This window comes from Wolffia australiana, chromosome 2 (genome assembly GCF_029677425.1).
Source record: "Wolffia australiana isolate 7733 chromosome 2, ASM2967742v1".
In the NCBI taxonomy this organism is placed as follows: domain Eukaryota; kingdom Viridiplantae; phylum Streptophyta; class Magnoliopsida; order Alismatales; family Araceae; genus Wolffia; species Wolffia australiana.
Genome location: NC_135836.1, coordinates 5120667 through 5141793, shown reverse-complemented (window position 1 = coordinate 5141793; position 21127 = coordinate 5120667). Strand labels below are relative to the sequence as shown.

The 21127-nt window shown below is 40.6% G+C and overlaps 1 protein-coding gene across 2 annotated transcripts; it reads right to left on the bottom strand.

The window, feature by feature from the left end:
• Positions 1–4482: 4482 nt before the first annotated feature.
• LOC144716600 (aldehyde dehydrogenase family 3 member F1-like) lies at positions 4483–11642 on the bottom strand. Of its 2 annotated transcripts, none has more exons than XM_078591781.1 (10): positions 11356–11642; positions 10164–10232; positions 9996–10092; positions 9171–9377; positions 8182–8303; positions 7637–7741; positions 7396–7556; positions 6551–6641; positions 6315–6464; positions 4483–4807 (listed from the first exon to the last, which is right to left on the bottom strand). In XM_078591781.1, exons 1-10 carry the CDS (start codon positions 11542–11544, stop codon positions 4571–4573), a joined length of 1428 nt encoding a protein of 475 aa, XP_078447907.1. In that variant the 5' UTR covers positions 11545–11642; the 3' UTR covers positions 4483–4570. The 2 variants fall into 2 exon arrangements, with proteins under 2 accessions (XP_078447907.1, XP_078447908.1); XM_078591782.1 differs by lacking the exon at positions 11356–11642 and adding an exon at positions 10567–10629.
• Positions 11643–21127: the final 9485 nt, after the last annotated feature.

Below are 21127 nucleotides of genomic sequence, written 5' to 3'. Positions count from 1 at the left end.
GGGACATGAGGCAATAGGCAAATCTGATATAGTTCAAGGTATCGGGTTGAATATTGTTACCACGTTGTCGCTATTGAATATTGGATAATAGATACCAGATATTTGATACTTGATCATGAATAAAGCCCATGAAGAGACGTGGCAATTGTTGGATTCTAGCGCCTTGATCTGGATGAAACAAAGGACTTAGAGAAGGCATCAGCAAAAAAATAAATCAAATCACCTGAGCATAGATCACATCCGTGATTTCTAAGATCCTCTAGTGAGACGTGTTGAGTTTTTCAAGTGTGCAACTTATAGACTAATCCACATGATCCTGAGCACACCAAATCTCCTCTTCACTTTGATAAGTTCTGTTCACGCTCCATCAACGCCGTCATGAAGTCATGATTGCATCAGGAATGGAGAGGGGCTAAAGGCAGAAGGAAGAAGAACATGAAGAACCCTGAACAATTCTGGCTTGGGTGAATTTTGTATATGGTCTTCTCCTATGAGAGTATTGTTCACAAAACCCTCAAACTTTAAATATATCTTCTGACATCCAAAAGATCATTTGTGTGTGACCCTCTAGGCGCATATATCAGTCTACGTAATCACTCTTATGGCCCGATAAGCTTTATTGGTCTTTCAAATTAATTAACTATATCATCACATAGATTAATTAACAACGGATCAATCTAACCCAAGCGATATGTTTAGTCTCTACCCCATGGGTTGCCAATGTACACCTCAAGCTCTAGAAGATACAAAGGAGAGTATCTTGACTCACCCATGGAACTTGTCTATCATCAATTATCGTGTACATGTAGTCCCTCATCCACTTTATGCTACTAGGATGACTTATGGTATGGTCAACAACAAATCCTAATTGGTAGTCCGAGTTAGTACTAATGCGTTTAGAAATCATCGTAAAACTCTTCTACGATATTCTACTACCTTGGTCAATGACTTTATCACATCATCTTCCTTGATTTTTCTCTTCCTATACCAAGGGAAAATGATCCCTTCTTGACCATTGAATTGTGTTTATGAACTTCTTGATGTACCTAAACTAAGACTATTTGGAATTTTACGATTATGAACTCATAGGTCATTGTCAAAGTACAACTGTCTTCTACAAGATGTTTATTGTGTATCAGGTCTAAAGACAGTTTACACAACTATGACTTGAATCAACCTGATTGACATTTTGGTACAATATCATTCAAGAATTTGTATGGATCAATTTAGTGAAATATTTCTACTAAAGAACACCCACTATATATTCCTTAGTTTCTCCATAGTAATGGACATGGACCAGTCATACGCATCATATGAGTGATATTAGATAAGTGTTATTCTATCTGGATACTTTGATGCCCTTCTTGAGGATCCTTAATAATAAAAATATTTAGAATACATGCTTGAAGTTTAGTGATCTTTGTATATGGTCTCATGATAATTCACCAAGTCCAATTATGTATTCATGGATTTTTTTTATAATCATCACACAAGAAATACGACGAAAACATTGTATTAATGAACATGGAATGAGATACAAAATGTATGTTTGGCTTGTCGGCCTCATATATTTCCATCAATAGAGTTTGTCTAGTCGTATGTGGAATGATATCCAATACATGCTTAATACGGGATGACATGGGGCACTATTTTTAGGTTTGTACTTGAATCATTGAAAATTCAAGGATAAAATGAGACAATTCGAATTGATTTTACTAAGTTTTATTTTTGTATTTTATTAAAATTTTAGACTAACCCCACTGGACTCCTTGGAGTTTAATAGATTTTTCTCACATCTTCTTGGAGTTTTATTTGAAATCCAAAACTTAAGTGAATAAATTGGTCATTCGTGTGGAAATGGGAGAGGAAGAGAATCCCAAGTCCTATCTTGGACCATAATAAGAGGCCAAAGTTATGGCCCAGAAAATAAAGAGGCCTACTGCATAAGAAGTCTACTTTTAGAGCCTATTAAAAACCTTTTAGGATCTAGACCAAGTAAATGAAAAAAAATGTGGAGCTAACCCACAAATTTGGATTGGGAAAGTCTATTTTTAAATTTGAACCATAAACATTGTGGATCAAGGCTGGAGAATAGGATATCCTAGGCCTCCAAACACTAGGGAGTAAATCAAAAGGCTGAAGAGTCAGGACAACTCTATTTAAACAATTTCCCATCTCTTTGTATCCCATTTTGGATTACTGCTCAGAACTTGTTTTTGGCGAGCTAGTGCATCTGATTTGACTGATACATTCTATTTCTTTAAAATTGTGGGAGAAAATATTACGGTTTAATCAAGATTATTGGAGGAAAAAGCACCAATCTGCCATTAGGGGAAGTGACAAAAGGTTTTTGTGATCTCATGCCTGTTTGTTTTGGATGTGCTCACTTTTTTTTCTCTTCCATTCTATATATACGTGACAAGCTTTCCAAGTAACACACCAAACCATGCCCAGAAAAATCCTCATGTCACAAAAGTTATGACACTTTTCATCTACTATATGTAGTTACTACATTCCACAGCCTTAAAATTCCACTGCTGGAGCATTGACCAAGGCTATTTGAATTTATTTACATTGATTTCAAACTCTAAAAAATTCTTTAAAAATACGAATACATATAAAGGCACCTCTAAAAATATTATTAAATATGTTTTAACTGAAACTTACTATCTCAGTTACCTGCTCTCTATTGATTTGACTCTTAATTACCATCTCATAACTTAGGAAATTTATTAATTTTTTGCATAAATAATAGTCTGAAATGACATATTTGAACTCAATTTCTAGTTTGTCAGATAGAGAAGATCTCTTTGTGCGTCTGATTCAATTTTTGCGCAATGTGCAGTGTGGTTTGAAAATTCAAACCGTACATTGTGCACATGTGACATTAATCCCACCAGACATCAAACAGATGCCTGTACGATGCGAATGTGGGAGAAATTTTAAATAATATATTTTTTAAAAAGAGAAGAATCTTCTCTCGCTCCTCTCTCTGCGGAGTATAGATCTTCTTGCTCGCTCCCTCGTCTCTCTTCCTCTTTCTTGCTATCTATCACTCTTCTTTCTCCCTCTCACTCAACACATCTTCCCTCTCTCTATTGCTTCTCTCTCCCTCTCATGCTCAGTCTGTCTCCTCTCTCTCCTGCTCACTCCTCCCTCTCTCTCAAATATGTAGCTCGGTCCTCTGTCCCTCTCTCTTTATTTATCATTTTTCTTTCTCATGCTAGATCCTCTCTCTCTCCATCTCACTCACAATCATTTGTTCAAATTTTTGCGATGCACAATGCGAATTTCCACACAAATTTACATCAAACATCACACAAGGAAGTTTGTGAACAAAAAATTTGCACACACGGTGCAAGAATTCACACCGCACCACACGACCTTCTCTACTATCAGATATAAAATTGAATACCATTACCATGTTGATGCTATCGGTGATAGATACCAGGTATTTAATTTTAGATATTTAATCATGACTAGGACTTATGGGACACATATTAGTAGGTTTTTCCTATTAGTGCATGATCTAATATCTGATATATGCTTAATAGATTGGGATGTGTAGAGGGTATCAGGTCGAATACTGTTACCATGGTAATATTATAAAAAATCAGATACCATTTATTGGATATGTGATGCTATATATCTTGAAATTTATTTTAAGAAATTAATTCTACTCATTGATTAATGTATTAAAATTATGTGAGAATATACAATTGTGAGGAATAGTGGTGATGAGAGGCACATGTGACATTCACTATTGAAGATGAAGAGATAATTAAATGGCATTAGGTTTCACCTATCGGTATACAAAGATATACCCAATACATGCTTAATGCATGCAAATCACGTATTGGGTATCTCACTGAATTCTATGTCCCTATTACCATAATCTGATATTGGATATGAGATATCCTGAAGTACAATGGTAAAACAATTAGTTTTATAAAGCTATTATTTATCATGTTAAGAAAATAATTGAATATACAATTATGAGGAATGGTAGTGATGTAGTTTTGGGCACAAGACCGCCGCAAAAGAAAACAAATACAGATTGGGAGCCTCTCTATGGCTCTATAAGGATATAGCCCCAGCTCCTTGGGCCACCAGCTGTGAACTCACTTTAATGGGCCTTTGGAATGATCTGAGACAATGAGCTTCCTCATAGGGAGCTCATCCCTCTTTTTACTTTCCTTCTCTTTTTTATTTTTTCTGCAATAGCAAAGATACTGAGAATCCTATATCCCTTCTCTCTTATCCTACCCATTCCCTACAATTTAATAAGGCTAATAAATTAAGTTAGGAATGTGCTTGACCTGAAAACTCAAGCATATGATGGAAAGATTGATGGGAAACTTATCAATTTTCAAGAGCTAAACCATTTGTTTCTCAACCAATAAATAAATGCAAATTTTATTTCTGTTTGGATGTTGATTCTTAAAAAAGTATTGCTTATAGATGCAGGCCAAGACAATATACTGCCAGACAAATGCTTTCATGGGTGTTTTATTGGTAGAGACAAGCCAGTAGTAATTTTAACACTTGAGAGTTGGGAAGGAAGGGGGGTTCATCGTTTGAGACCCAAAGTGAAGAGGATGAGGCTGATATAATCATAGTTGTAGACACTGCGAAGGAAATCTAACTTGAGGTTGCTCCAGGGAGGGTACCGCTGGGGAAGGTCGAGAAGGAGGTGCCTCCTCATGACAGCTTTCTCATGAGTGAATGCATCAAAGGAGAACTTGCCATGGTATCTCCCGAATCCGCTACTGCCGACCCCACCAAATGGCAGTGTGTCCAATGCAAACTTTGCATGACAAGAGAGAGATAGAGAGATAGAGAGATAGAGAGAAACAAAGTGAGATATGCAGAGATAAGGAAAAAACAGTATATATATAGACTATACTCATCGATCTATCTATCTACATGGGTGCAGAGAGAGATGGAAAGAAATGGTGAAAGAGTCAGAGGGAGAGAGTCAGATTAAGAGAGGAAAGATAATCATAAAGAGTAAAAGAAGACAATGAGAGAAAGATGTTTCTAAACGTTGAGAGGGCAAAAGTAGATTCAGAGACATGCGTAGATAAATACACAAGTATTTTGATAGATATTTAGAATGAGAGAGAGAAATGATGATGAGTGGGGAATAAGTGGAAAAAAATATTGAAAGATTCAGAGAGAGAGAGAAAAAGATAAAAATGGAGTGAGAGAAGATAAGTGGAGAAATATTTCTAAACGTACCAAGAGAACCCCCATGAGAGATGTGTAGAGAGAAAGAGAGAAGGAATTGAAAGGTTCAGAGAGAGAGAAAAAAGGTAAAAATGGAGAGGGAGAAGACAAGGGGAGAAAGATATTTAAAACGTACCAAGAGAACCCCCATGAGAGATTTGGAGAGGGAAAGATAAAAAAGGAATTGAAAGATTCAGAGAGAGAGAAAAAAGAAAAAAATGGATAGGGAGAAGACAAGGGGAGAATGATATTTAAAACGTACCAAGAGAATCCCTAAGAGAGATGTGGAGAGGGAAAGAGAAAAAATGAATTGAAAGATTCAGAGAGAGAGAAAAAAGATAAAAATGGAGAGGGAGAAGACAAGGGGAGAAAGATATTTAAAACGTACCAAGAGAACACCCATGACAGATGTGAAGAGGGAAAGAGAAAAAAGGAATTAAAGATTCAGAGAGAGAGAAAAAAGATAAAAATGGAGAGGGAGAAGACAAGGGGAGAAAGATATTTAAAACGTACCAAGAGAATCCCTAAGAGAGATGTGGAGAGGGAAAGAGAAAAAATGAATTGAAAGATTCAGAGAGAGAGAAAAAAGATAAAAATGGAGAGGGAGAAGACAAGGGGAGAAAGATATTTAAAACGTACCAAGAGAACACCCATGACAGATGTGGAGAGGGAAAGAGAAAAAAGGAATTAAAGATTCAGAGAGAGAGAAAAAAGATAAAAATGGAGAGGGAGAAGACAAGGGGAGAAAGATATTTAAAACGTACCAAGAGAACACCCATGACAGATGTGGAGAGGGAAAGAGAAATGAATGAAAAGAGTCAGAACGAGTGACCCGACAGAGCAAAAGATATGGATAGAGAGAATGGGGGAAAAAACAGCACATATATTTAGAGAGAGAGATAGACGGAAAGAAAATGTATTTTAGATGTAGATAAAGATAGAGAGAGGCAGAATGAGAGACCAACAAAGGAAGGCAGAAAGAACCAGATTGAGAGACACAGATATAAGCAACTGAATATAGATGGAGAGAAGCAAACTGAGAGAAGGAAAAGAAGATGGAGAGCGAGACAGAGAGAGAGATTCACCTGGACCATGGTGTCATTGAATGTCACACTTCCAGAGGACGTTCCCCCCAGAACCTGTTGCCTGAGAGTCTCATCATTGGTGAAGACATAGATAGCAAGAGGCTTAGGCCTGTCATTGATGAAGGTGATGCTGTCTTGAATATTTTCAACCTGAGCTTGGAGCAGGGAACAAGAAAGGTAATTTGGAGCAAAGAAGAGTAACCATCAACTTCACAATAAGAAGACTCATAGCTCACCGTGATTATGGGAAGGAGAGGGCCAAATATTTCTTCATTCATGATCGCCGAATCCAATGGCGGGTCCAGCAAGATGGTTGGTTCGATTGTCCTTTACAGTAATAAATCAACATTGCCCATTAATAATGCTGATTCATGAGAGTTATGATCTATAACCATTTAATGCAGTCACTGATGGCGCATGATGAGAGGACGATGACAAGTCATCTCTCCAGGATGACAATAACAAGACACAATTGTAGCTTTTTGTTTTTGTCCACTGTAAACCTTGCTCGGATCACAAGAGACAATCAAAAAGGTCCCATTGTCATTCAAACCTTTGGACAACGACAAAGATGATGGCAGGTTTATGGCTCATGATGATGATTTTCATCATCATCATCTGAAACCATTAATTCACTCACTGTGTAAGCTCTGGTAAATGTCATTGTCTCACTTCACCATCCCTTGTAATCCTCATATGATAAGAGACGATGACAAAATCTTCATGGTCATAATCATTCATCCGTGAGTGGATGACAATGACCAACTCGTCTTCGTGATGGAAGCCTATGGATAATGACAAAGGCACTGATAGTTTTTTCGATGACAATGACAATTTTCACCATGGTATACAACACTAATTCATCCCTTGAAATGTCACTATTTCTTGCCACCATCCCTTGTAAATCTTGCTCAGATGACAAGAGATGATGACAAAGTTGTCATTGTCTTTGTCATTTGTCGCCCAGAGAATGATGATGACAATTTAGCCTCGTCTTCAAGATGCTACAGACCATGATGACTTTTTTATGGCAATTATGATGTTATTTGTTGTCCTGAACAATAATTTTTCAATAACTCACATGGCATCATTATCAACGCCACCACCAAAAACCACAGAGGAGTAGACGGCAGGGTCTTTCAAAAGGCTCTTCAGTCTAATGAAATGCTCCTGATTGACCACTCTCGCAAGATTACGCGAGTCTTCGTACATGGTTGACACTGTTTTCCTCAACAGTTCAATCTGGGTCAGCTCAAAATCATCAAAATCAATCAATTCTGAAAAGAACTGAAATTTGAATTACTTGGCATGATATCTCATACCAGGTTCTGGGCGAACCGTCTCTCCACTAGCACATAGTCCACACCAATGCAGGCTTGTCCACAGCATGGGCCCCACTTACCTGCGACCAGTCGCCTAGCAGCTATCTGGACAGTGGATTTCATTGATTAATTTGAAACAATGTTTATCATTGTCGATGACAATGACGAGTTACCATTTTCACCTCAGTAGTCCTCATCAGGATGCCAATGATGAACTCATCATGGGCTTTCATCCTCAACAGGATGACAATGACGAGACAAATTCTTCATCATCCCTCGTAACCCTCTGCTCAGATGTTGAGAGATGATGGAATCATCATGGTCACCATCATTTATCTGCTAGAAGATGATGGAATCATCATGGTCACCATTATTTGTCTGCAAGAAGATGATGGGAATGAGACAGTCATTGCCGTTCAAGCCTACAGATGATGATTGGTTTTGAATGACAATTGCTGCAAATATTAAAATTTTGACAGCAACTTTGGTCATGTTTTTTGGGGACTTCATTGCCAACAGGTAAGTTAAAAATGTAAGGGGAGAACCTCTTGTTGGCTGGAAGAGAGTTTGTCGAAGATGGCTGGACACTTTCCTCCGAGCTCTAAGATCACTGGCGTGAGATGCTTTGCCGCCGCCACCATGACCAGGCGTGCCACACGGGGGCTCCCTAAAAGACACACCCCCCATTTATGACATGAGAGTATGAGAAAAAATAGTATGTAACATGGGCATTGTTGATTCTTCATTTTTTATCATATATTATGAGTTAAATAAGCAGTTATTATTTTACAAATTGAGCATCCATATAAGTCAGTGGTCCCTGAATTTTTTCTCCAATCATGAGACAAATAAACAGTTATTATGTTTAATGAGAAGCTGTATAAATGTGAATCTATAGACTCAGATATTTCATATTTTCTCACATTAACCTATTCTCTCCTGCTATTCTTTAGATCAACAAAATGAAAACAAGATGAGAAATGGGTATTCATAAATCCTTTTGATCATGTGATGACATAAATAAACAGTTCGTAGTGTGTTAACTGAGAACTTGTCTTACAAAAGTGTTGGACGAAATGAGACTCTGAATGTCTATAATGTCAAATAATTGGTAATTTATGCTTGAGAGAGATGTAATTTGTATTATAATATTTCATAGTATCTAATTAATGTTTAATTATTTGAACCTCTTGTCTCCAGTTATTGCTGAGATCAGTAGGATGTGTTGGATATATGGGCTAAATAATGATATAAAGACAAGTATTTACAGGCCCAAAAGCATTCAGGAGGATATCGGGCCACTAAGCCCATTATCCGATCTGGTTAGGTACCAGATCGAATTAATAACGGCTAGTCAAACTAGCCGTTAGGAGACTAGCCATTAGAAGGATAGTATAAATGTACCTGATGAACTGTTGTAAATTCAAAGTTTTCGAATGATAAAAATTGTTCTTTTCAACTGTTCCATTCTGCTCAACTATCATCAGTCTAAATTGACAGGATGGAAAAAAGAACAGGAGAAATGGGTGCTCACCTGTAAAGAATATCTTATCCCAGGCCAGCTCAAGGAGCTGAGACCCCATGGCGGCGCCACCGACAAACACCTTCACTGCACAGCCATCAAGGTATCTGGGAATGACGTCGGCAAGGAACTGTGTTGATGCAGGCGCGAGCTCGGATGGCTTAAGAGCAACGGTGTTCCCGGCAGCAATGGCACCAATCATCGGCTCCAGCGCCAGAACTGCAAAACACTGCTGTTAGAGTTCAAGGACGGATGACAAACAGAATGGGATGGAGCCCAATCCATCATCTTGGATGACCATTACGTCATCGTCATCTGCCAACAAGACAAATGACAGTGACAAATTCATCAGCATATCTTCTCATCTGATCGATTCAAAGAGTTGCATAGAAATTTGTATCATCATCATCATTATCATCATACTCATCATCTTAGTCGTCAAAGTTGTCTTTACGATGATGAATGAAGACTCATCATCCTCAAAGTCATATTTCCATTAGATTATTTACAGTGGTCCTCTGATCCATTTTTTTATCCGTTCCGTTCACTCCCCAGACAGGAACATCAAGGCTTGTAACGGAATACCCATTCAGCCCCGTTTCATTCCTCCCTAACCGTCATCCATCCTGAACCTTACCAATATAGTGCAGGGATGCGAACAGGACGATTTTTTCATCCCGGGACGAAAAAATTGTCCCGTCCAAGGGCATGCATGAAATTCGGGGCGAAAATTCGTCCCGGGGACCACCGGACAGGACGGTTTTTTTCCGTGGGACGAAAAAACTGTCCGTCCAGCAGTCTCAGACAATGGACGGACGAATCTGGAGCTACACTTACCAATGGGGAAGTTCCAGGAGGAGAACAAGAGCACATTTCCAAGCGGCTCTGGGACGAGGCTGCTGGAGGCGGGAAGGGCGAAAAGCGGGATCTTCACCTGAGAAAAGAGAACCGTTATAGGTGCTAATCATAAGAATTAGTGGATGGAAGAGAAGATAATAAACTTACACTCTTGGGATTCATCCAGTCCTTGAGACTGCTCAGTGCAAGATTGATGGACTTGATCACAAGACCCACCTGGAGCACAAGAGATGGTGAAAGAAGAAGAGAGTCAGAAGGATGACGGATGACGGATAGAGGATGACGTAATGGCAGTTTGGTCAGTTATCTGTCACAGAAGATGCAATGTTTGCTCCGATTCATCTGAAAGGCTGGTTTGATCGGATGACGGTTGGGAATGAGACAGATGGGGTTTTCGTCGTCCGTCCATAAAAGTTAAAACAATGAGATTTTTGAAGCAGAGTACTGCGTTACGAATGAAGGAATGAGGAAGCGATGACGGAATCACCAGTGTCATTTTAGTCTACGGACTAGTTACGATGACGAACAAAGCATCACATTCGATCTTTACCTACGTTAGGATGACGATAACTGATGACGGAATCCTCACGGTCATCTTCTTTCGTCCGTCAGAGGACACCAGCCATCAAAGACGATGATGAATTTCAGATGACGTATTGCGTCGTGCTCTTCAAACTACTGAAATGGAGGAGAAAGACGACAATGAAGAAGAAGATGACGGATTGAGGAAGGGGATTTCCGTCGTCCACATTAAATTTAGAAGCAAGAGAAAAAAGACTTTGAAGAAGCCGATGACGGATAGAGGATGGGGATTCACTTCATCCATCGCAAACTCTATGAGGAAGAAAGAGAAAGACGACGTTGAATAAGCCGATGACGGATTGATGATGGGGATTTTCGTCAACCACCGCAAACTCTATGAAGAAGAAAGAGAAAGACGACATTGAATAAGCCGATGACGGATTGATGATGGGGATTTTCGTCATCCATCGCAAACTCTATGAGGAAGAAAGAGAAAGACGACGTTGAATAAGTCGATGACGGATTGATGATGGAGATTCCCGTCATCCACTTCAAACTCTGTGAAGAAGGGAAGACTACCCATTAAGAGGATGACGGATGTTGGATGGGGATTATCGTCATCCAATGCAAAACTCTACGAAGAAGAAAGAGAAAGACGACCAAGAAGAAGACGATGAAGGATTGATGATGGGGATTCACGTCATCCACCGCAAACTCTGTGAAGAAGGGAAGACTACCCATTAAGAGGATGATGGATTTTGGATGGGGATTATCGTCATCCAATGCAAAACTCTGGGAAGAAGAGAGGGGAAGAGACCTCGTCGCGGAAAGACTCGACGGGGTGCTTGCCGAGATCCTTTTGAAGAACTTCAAAGATGGTTTTTTCCTCTTGTTGGACCATCGCTTGTAGACCCATCAACTGGCTTCTCCTCCACTTCTCGCTCTTCGTCTTCCCACTTCTGAAAACCTCTCTCATCTCCTCCACCCTCTCTTCCACGCCTTCCATCTCTCTCTCTCTCTCTCTCTCTCTCTCTCTCTCTCCCGTTCTCTCTTGTTCTCCCCGGCTTCCCGCTATCTGTGGAAGGTTTTATGCTCGCGAAAGAAGGCGCAAGAGAGGATGGAGAGTGGGTCAAAGATTAATCTATCCATCTCTCTCTTCCTTGTATCTCATCTCTTTTGTCCTTATTATCTATGCTCTCTTTTATCTATGTTTCTCTCATTGTCTCACCTCTCTCAGTCCCTACGGCTTTCCCCTCGTTTTCTACGCGTTTTACCCTCCAGAAAGGATAGCGACAGGATTATCCCTCTCTCTCCCTCTCTATCTCTCTCTCTCTCTTCGTCTCTATCACTATACTTGTCTCTCTCTCCCCCTCCCCCTTCGTCCCTCTTTCTCTCTCTCACTCTTTCTTCCTTTGTGTCTCTCACTCACGCCACTTGTCACTCTCTCCCCTGATCTCCCTCCGTCTCTCTTCCTCTCTCTCACTCTCTCCCCCTCTCTCTCCCTATCTCTATCTCTCTTCCCTTCCTCTCTCCCTCTCGTTTTCTCTCTATTTTTCGTGTCACTAAAACATTCTGTGCGTTTGAAGCTTTACCCACTGCTTGCAGGCCAAATGACGACAAAAGAAGCAGTCACTTCGTCATCTTATCAGACCGGACTTTCGCTGCATCTTCTCCCTAGAGCGACTCTCGAGGCTCTCATAAGTCTCTTTCTCTGTCTATCTCTCTCGATCTCTCTCCAAACTTTATTTCTCTCTCTCTCCCTATCTCCTTTTCTCTCTCTCTCTCTATCTCTTTCTATATCCTCTATCTTTTTCTCTGTCTTATCTCTCTCTTTCACTCTCTCTCGCTCCCTCTCTCCGTGTCCTATCGTTCTCTCTCTCTCTCTCCATCTCTCTTTCTCTCTCTCTCTCTCCATCTCTCTCTCTCTCTCCATCTCTCTTTCTCTCTCTCTCTCTCTCTCTTTTTCTCTCTCTCTCTATCTCTCTCTTCCTCTTTCTCTCTCTCTCTCTCTTTCTCCTCTCTCTCCATCTCTCTCTTTCTCTTTCTCTTTCTCTCTCTCTATCTCTCTCTTCCTCTTTCTCTCTCTCTTTCTCCTTCTCTCTCTCCATCTCTCTCTTTCTCTTTCTCTCTCTCTCTCTCTCTCTCTCTCTCTCTCTCTCTCTCTCTCTCTCTCTCTCTCTCTCTCTCTCTCTCTCTCTCTCTCTCTCTCTCTCTCTCTCTCTCTCTCTCTCTCTCTCTCTCTCTCTCTCTCTCTCTATCTCTCTCTTCCTCTTTCTCTTTCTCCTTCTCTCTCTCTCTCCCTCTTTCTCTCTCTGTCTCTCGCCCTCTCTCTCTCTCTCTCTTTCTCTCTCTTAGGCATCCGGGATCAGATCCGAACGTTCAAATCTTGATCAACAGATTCGAACTAACAAATGCCAAACAATCTGTTTCGATCGAACAGACCCTTTATTCCTGTTCTATCAAAAGTTTCCAATGAACAATTTGTTCGTTCGTGTTCGATTGCCATTTGTTCAACCTTGTCTAAACATGTTCGAACAATTTCGAACAAATGGCCAGCGATCGCGAGCGACTTTCTCTGTGGCGGCCGCTGGGCGGGGCTGGGGGCCGCTGGCTGGCGCTGAGTGGCCGTTGGCCGCCTGGGCGCCGTTGGCCGGCGTTGGCGGCTGGTGGTCGCGGACTGGCGCTGGCGCCGCCGAATTCGAAGATATGATTCGATCCGATTCAACAACGTGTTAGAATCGGATCCTATTTGAACATTCAATCCGAACATCCATCTTTTTCTAACAATCCGATCTGAACAGACGCGCAGATCGTGTTCGGATCAGATCTGAGTGGACAGGTCGGTGTTCGTATTCGTTCGTTCAAATGTCTGATCCGATCGAACATTCGAACGATCTGTCCGAATCTGCGATCCCTACTCTCTCTCTCTTTCTCTCTCTGTCTCTCTCTGTCTCTCGCTCTCTCCCTCTCTTCCTCTCGCTCGCTCTCTCTCTTTCGTTCTCTCTCTCTCTCTCTACCTCTCTCTTTCTCTCTATCTCTCTCACTCTCTCTCTCTTTCGTTCTCTCTCTCTCTACCTCTCTCTTTCTCTCTATCTCTCTCACTCTCTCTCTTTCGTTCTCTCTCTCTTTCGTTCTCTCTCTCTCTCTCTATCGCTCTCTCTCTCTATCGCTCTCTTTCTCTCTCTCTCTCTCTGTCTATCCTCCCTATCTCTCTCTCTTTCTATAGATATATGTCTATCTATTTGTCTATCTCTCTCTCTCTCTTCTCTCTTTCTCTATCTATCTATCTATCTCTCTCTCTCTCTCTCTCTCTCTCTTTCTCTATTTATATCTCTATCTATTTCTCTATTGGTCTCTCTCTATCTCTCTGTTTCTCTTCTATCTCATCTACATATCTATCTCATAGTTCTTACTATCCATATATTTATCCGTCTTTTTGAATATCTATCTATCCATCTATTTTTCTTTCTTTCTATTATCTTTCTGTATTTTTTTAATTTGATATTTTATTTATTTTTATCTATACATCTTTCATATCTCTCAATCTCCCTTGATTATCTATTTATTTCTCACAACCATACTTGACCAAAAAGAAGTTATGGCATGAGTGTCACGCTCTTCGGTATATCATAAGTGTTGGAGTTAAGGCTCGTCAGTATGGGTGCTCTTCAGAAAATTATTTTAATCAGTAAATGTTATCTTAAAGTATTGATTTTAACTGTTTTTCTTATTAGCCGTACTAGTCCAATGAAACTACGCGCAGTTAGGCTGTAACAAATAAGGCTAACTAACTCTGGCCCGCTAAGTTATAAAATAGTTTTTCAATATAAATCCCATGTGCATTGTCTAAATTCCGAAGTTATTGTTTCAAAGCACAAACCCCCAACTACCACAACTTTCGACGACTATATTAAATAGATTCGTTGAACAGCTTCATCTAAGTAATAAATACCCAGTCAGACGTCCAACCTTGGCTAATCGTTTCGTCGTTGATTTGTCCTGTCTCTGTTAGTGCACTTGTTTTAAGCCCAGTGGGCAGGATCGGCTGATGATTTAAATAATTTTCAAATGAACAATTGGGTTGCCATTTATTTATTGCCACTATTGCCCTTGGCTTCTGTATTTCTCTCACTCAGATAAATGCAGTCTCCAGTTGAAACTAGTTGTAGAGAAGACTCGCAAGGGGAGAGAGAGAGAGAGAGAGAGAGAGAGAGAGAGAGAGAGAGAGAGAGAGAGAGAGAGAGAGGGAAGGGAAGAAGGGAAGAGGATGAGTCTAGGAGAGATGAAAATAAGATAACCGAATGACTTCCAAAATGAATAAAAACTTAAGTTCTTTTTCCTTGTGATCTTAATTTAATAAATCCTGCATAAATATTAGGGAGAAAGATGTTATCTTAAGATAAACCTTCTACTATGTCAGTGTTGTACTACGCCAACTCCTAGGGGTGTCAAGGATTCAACTCTATTGAATAAGAAGGTGCCCCTACAGGTTGAAAACATGTTAGTGATCAGTGGGAATATGTCATTTGGGAATGTCTTATCAAGATGTGTCAGATCTCGCAAATCATATCACACGAAAGCAGTCATTGGAACAAGATGCAGCTGAGGTTGTGCGAGTGGGCACTCTTAACTCATGTTGATTAACTCACATTGACAAAGAATCCAGATAGGAGGACAATCAAGAGGTCCCCTTACTATGTTACAAGCATTATACCATGTGGCTAGCGGTGTAAACATAACTAGATTATGATTATGAATCTGAACTGATGATCATACCACTTGGTTTCAAAGTTGACATGTAAATTTTTTTGAGAGGGAGTCGGATGCTTCTCGAAGGGATCTGTCGACTCTATTGAAGTAGTCCTTCCCCATTTTTAGTGATTCTGATGTAACACGACATGCCGGGATCAAAGGGCTCATGTTACACCAGCGGGGTGTTGAGGAGTGCCAACTCAGAAGTCAGCACGAGCGACATCACGGCAGTCAATAGGGACTTTTAATCACATTAGATAGTAAAATCTATATACAATATACTCGTTGTGAGAAATAGATGGCTAGGATTAAATATTACGATTTCACATATACTAGGATCACGTCTAGCGGCCAGGATTAAATATAGAATAAGAAATACAGCTGTTAAAATCTAACGGTCCTTGTTTATTTGCATATAGTCATAATCCTGTTATAACGACTATGATTAAAACCAACATATTACTATATTTAGTATCATTCTATAACTATAAATACTAACCAACTTATTATAATATTTGAGGATTAATAAACAATATAATTCAAGATTGTTGGTCTCGCCCTTCTCATCTCTTCTTCTGCTTCTTCTTGTTCTTCTTCATCTTCTTCTTCTTCTCCTCTCTCTCTCTCTTTCTCGTCTTAGTTCAAGATTTTTGGTATCAGAGCCAAGCCTGATCGCAAGAATAGTTAAGGAAAGCTTGTCTCCGAATCCTCCTCAGAATATCAACCGAGAAGCATAGCGAATACGGTGGCACCAGTCATGGTGCATACAGCTGCAACTCACGAGTCCATACCAATTGTGATCCCTCCCGGATTAACAATTCCAGTGCGTCTAGATGCAGACAACTACCAGATGTGGCGAAATATCATCCTTCCTCTCCTGAAAGGGAATGGTTTAATTCGATTTATAAATGACATACCACCTCCATCAATTATTTCAGATCAACATGGAAATACCGTGGAAAATCCTGATTTAGGAAACTGGTGGAGAACCGACCATCAAATTCTTAGGTCTCTCCGCTCCACGGTATCTGGATCTGTGCTAACATGCGTTGCCAAAGCAAATGCTGCAAGAGAAGCTGTGGGAGAAACTAGAGAATACCTTTGCCGGAAGAAGTCAGTCAAGAATTCTGGAGCTCAACATGCAATTCCATAATATTGAGAAAGGATCAATGACTGTTGAAGAGTACATCAAAAACGTTAGATCTGTCTTAGAAGCTCTGTAGATTGTAGGACACCCTGTAAGTGAACCTACAAAGATTTATGTTTTTCTACGAGGCTTACCCCCTGAGTATTCACATTTTGTGATCAATATTAATGCTAATATTGATCATATGGGGTTTGAGCAAATCGTGACTAATCTAAAGGCACATGATGATTATTTAATACATCATCTTAAAGGGAAAAAGACTGCATTTCCTCTTATGGCCAACTCTGCCCAAAAGCAAACTTATCAACTTTACAATTGGTACACTAGTCAAGGATCATGGACAGAAACTTATCAATGAAATAACTTCCAAAATTGTGGTCAAATCGAGGCAGAGGAATAGGCCAAAGATATCAGCCAAGATGTCAACTATGCTCTTAGTTTGGGCATAGAGCTAGAGAATGCCAAGAATTCATCAGATTTTCCACATCAAATATATCATCATCTGTTCCACAAGCATATAATGCAGAGAATCAAAGGTGGTATCTAGACAATGGGGCTACTCACCATGTAGCCACCCACATCAACAACCTACAAGATGCTCAACCATATCAAGGATCAGATCAGCTTCAAGTCAGTTGGAAATTCTACTATTACAACTTCAGATAAAATACTTCTTTTGAAAAATATATTGCATGTTCCTCAAATTAGTTAGGATTTACTGTCCATTCAAAAATTAACTACTAACAACAATATATTTTTTGAGTTTCACAAGTCTTGCTTTTTTATGAAGGACAATGCAACTCACGGAATCCTTCTTCGAGGAACAGTTAAGGATGTCCTCTACTACCTGGAAAAACAAAACACAAATGATGGAGGACCATCCTGGAGACGGCGCGCCAGGACGAAAGCAGCCACGTCGAGCAGCCCGCGCTGATGCTTGCCACCCGGGGTTCAAGTACCCCGCGTAAGAACTCCTATCTTTACTTATGTTCATTTCATGTTTGTTTGTATTTTCGGAGTAGTGGACTGGGCCAATGTTGTTGGGCCTCGTCCTCGTCATTTCCCTTTTACTTTTATAATTGTATTTTTGAATTTGTAAGGAGAGGCCGAACCACGTCTTGCGACAGTTCGTCCTCTCCCACGTTCTCTTGGCACCCATCCTCCCTATATAAGGGGATGACATGCCCAAGGAACATTTGGAGTTATTGTTGAAAAGTTTATTCACAATTCGTCTCCCCCCTATCGTAGTTTGTAGCGTAGGGGGTTTGGCTAGCCCCATCCACGTCGAAATCACTCCGTGGTTAGAGCCCACGCCTCTCTCATCGAGATCACTCCGAGAGGAACATGCTTAAACGTGCCGTCGAGATCACTCCGGTACGCTTAACGAAGTTCAAGAAGTTGACGCCGTCAAAAGTTGAGAAGGCCTTCGTCGAGATCACTCCAGAGGTTCTTGGAGGCTTACGACGACGACGACGCGACGCCGACCTGGGAGATCCGCTCCATCGAGAGAGCTCGCCCAGACCGATCAAGAAACCCGTTCTTGACAGGTTCTTGATCTCCACTCTCCTCCATCTCCCATCTCTTCCACCCCTTTCTTGGAACCCCAACCATCCTCATCCTGGCCTTCCCGTTCGTCCTCCCACGTTCTTGATCCATTTCCCCGCATTCTTGATCCCTTCTTCCGCGTTCTTGAACCCTTCTTCCACGTTCTTGATCCCTTCTTCCACGTTCTTGAACCCTTCTTCCACGTTCTTGATCCCTTCTTCCACGTTCTTGATCCATTTCCCTGCGTTCTTGATCCCTTCCTCCCATGTTCTTGACCATTTCTCCCCCCCCCCCTTCCCCCACGTTCTTGAATTCTTGAAATCTTGAAACCTCAACCTTCCGCCCTCACTTTCTTGATCTGTCATCCACCCCTCGTTCTTGAATTCTTGAAATCTTAAATCCTCAACCCTCCACCCTCTCTTTCTTGATCTACCACCGTTCTTCCCTTCCATTTCTTGGATTCCCGTCACCCCTCCCTTCCCAACCCCTTCTTGGTCGCCCTACCTGGCCAACATCGCCATTCCGCCCCCCCCACTAGTCCAATCACTGCCGCCTTCGCCCCCCTTGTTGCCACGCCTCTCCCCGCCAGGACCCCGCATTCGCGTGGGCGTTCACACGCCCGCCCAACGCCCGCACGCGGCGGCCACCTCTGCGTGCTCGCTGGCCTGCCCGTGTGCGCACCTCACGCCCTTGACGGTCGCACGCTCGCCCACTGTGCACCGTCGACCCTGCCCGCTAGAGTCGTCCCGCGTCCGCTGACCACGCCGCTGGGAGTCAGCCGCATCCAGATCGTCGTCTCCAATGATTCGTCCGCATCTCGTTATTAGTCAAGACGATTCTCTACGCCGTGGACTAAGCGACCCAAAGGTCAGTCTCATCTCCCCTCCATATTTCCAGCATTATTATCTTCTCCAGTCTCGTCACCTGCCCAACTTTCCTCTGCACTGATAGGATAGCCACCATTGTCGAGAGTAGGGAATTCTTGTGGTTGAAAGGATATTCATTTGACTAGGACGCCGAACACTCCAGGGCCGTCATACGCCCCTCACCGCTTAAGCGTCTAGTTGATTTTGCGGGTCATTGGGAGTTTGATCTTAGGATCACTCTTCTCTCGTTGATCGGCACGGCCGACGCCGTTATCCGTTGATTCCCTAACTGCTCATTCACCGTTTTCTCATTACTTGAATTACATCTCACATCATTCGCATCATAATTCCTGTGACGTAATACGAGCCGATCGATCCCGGCCGACATCGTATTACATCAACAAAGGCAGCCTACACTTGATCACTGTCCTCTAAACAATGTTGACGCTTGAGATTGGGTCATCCCCAACTCAAGACCTTGAAAAATATTATTCAAAAATTTGGACTACTTGGTTTTCATAAATCTTTCATTTGATTCATGAAATATTTCAAAATCTCATAAACTCTCTTTTCCTTCTAAAAATCATAGTTCCAACAATTGTCTTGAAATAGTTCACTCAGATTTATGGGGACCTGCACCAGTTGTATCTCGTTCTGGTTCCTTGTACTATGTAACATTCATAGATGAATTTAGTAAATATGTATGGATTTATCCCATCAAAAGTAAAAGTGATCTTTTAGATACTTTTATTACTTCTCAAAAACAGGTAGAAAATCAATATTTCTCTAAAATTAAATATTTCCAGTCTGACTGGGAAGGCGAATATCAATCCCTCAACCAATATTTAAAAACCCAAGAAATTTTTCATAGGGTGTCATGCCCACACACCCCTGAACAAAATGGGGCAGCTGAAAAAAAACACCGACATTTCATCGAAATAGCTCTCTCATTGCTTCATCACGCAAAAATGCCTAAGCAATTTTGGGATGAAGCAGTTATGGCATATGTTTATCTTATAAATCGCCTAACTACACTTATACTGAAAAATAAATCTCCTTATGAATTACTGTTTAAAACTAAACCTGATTATTTTTTACTTAAAACCTTTGGATGCTTATTTTATCCATACTTGAGACCCTATGCTAAACATAAACTTGAGCAGAGATCGGAAAATATTTGTTTTTAGGTTACAGTGCTTTACACTTTGGATATCGATGCTTGTTTCTCCACTCAGGTAAATTTTTTATCTCTAGACGCTATGTTCTTTGAAAATTCTTTTCCATTTTCATCTGAAAGAAACTCTAATCAAGAAAAAAGGTGTTCTAGGATCATTTTATGATAATCTTGAGAATTCAAGAATCAGTGGAATAGAAACCAGTAATATCGATATTCATCCCATTGAATCAGTTGCTTCGACAGCTGAAATCAATGACTTTACCAATTATTCTAACATTGTTCAAGGAAATTCATCATCATCAACAACTTCTGATGATGAAACCGATCAATCTACATCAAACATTTCTCATTCTATCCAAATGTTTGATATTAATAATCCCTCTGAATCTGAGAAACAAATCTTAACTACCCTCGACTATACTCCGGGACCTGGAGACATGCTAAAAACAAGATCTGATCAAGGCGTTTACTCACAAGACAGTCCCTCAAACTGACGTCTATCACTTACTGTTGTTCGTTATCCTCTACTTGTATGTCTGACAACTAATGTCATTCATTTAGAAGAACCTCATTCTTTCAAAAGTGCATCCATGAGTCCTCATTGCATGCAATCTATGAAAGAAGAATTTAATGCTTTAATGCAAAATCAAACATGGGAATTAGTTCCCAGAAACCCAAATTTGGTTATCATTGGATGCAAATGGGTATACAGAACTAAGTATAAACCTGATGGTACAATAGACAAATATAAAGCACGACTTGTTGCTAACGGTTATAATCAACAAGAAGGTTTTGATTTTTCCAAAACCTTTAGTCCTGTTATTAAACATACTACAATTCGATTGCTACTTTTGTTTGCAGTTACCATGAACTGGGCAATTCATCAATTAGATGTCTCTAATGCGTTTCTACATGGGGATCTCAAAGAAGCCTTATATATGGAACATCCCATTGGTTTCAAAGATCCTAATCATGTTTGTCTTCTTAAAAAGTTAATATATGGACTTAAACAATCACCTTATACAGCTTTGCAAGTTAACAAAATTCCTTATACAGCTTAATTTCACTGGTTCAGAAACGGATAACTCTTCATTCTTTAAAT

What these genes read in the sequence shown, in the direction of transcription:
- LOC144716600 (XM_078591781.1), bottom strand. Translation starts at nt 11,544, where the DNA reads ATGGAAGGCGTGGAAGAGAGGGTGGAGGAGATGAGAGAGGTTTTCAGA. An exon ending in TCGAGTCTTTCCGCGACGAG is followed by an intron (nt 10,233 to 11,355) that starts GTCTCTTCCCCT and finishes CTTGTGCTCCAG; the next exon opens with GTGGGTCTTGTGATCAAGTC. An exon ending in GACGGTTCGCCCAGAACCTG is followed by an intron (nt 7,557 to 7,636) that starts GTATGAGATATC and finishes GAGCTGACCCAG; the next exon opens with ATTGAACTGTTGAGGAAAAC.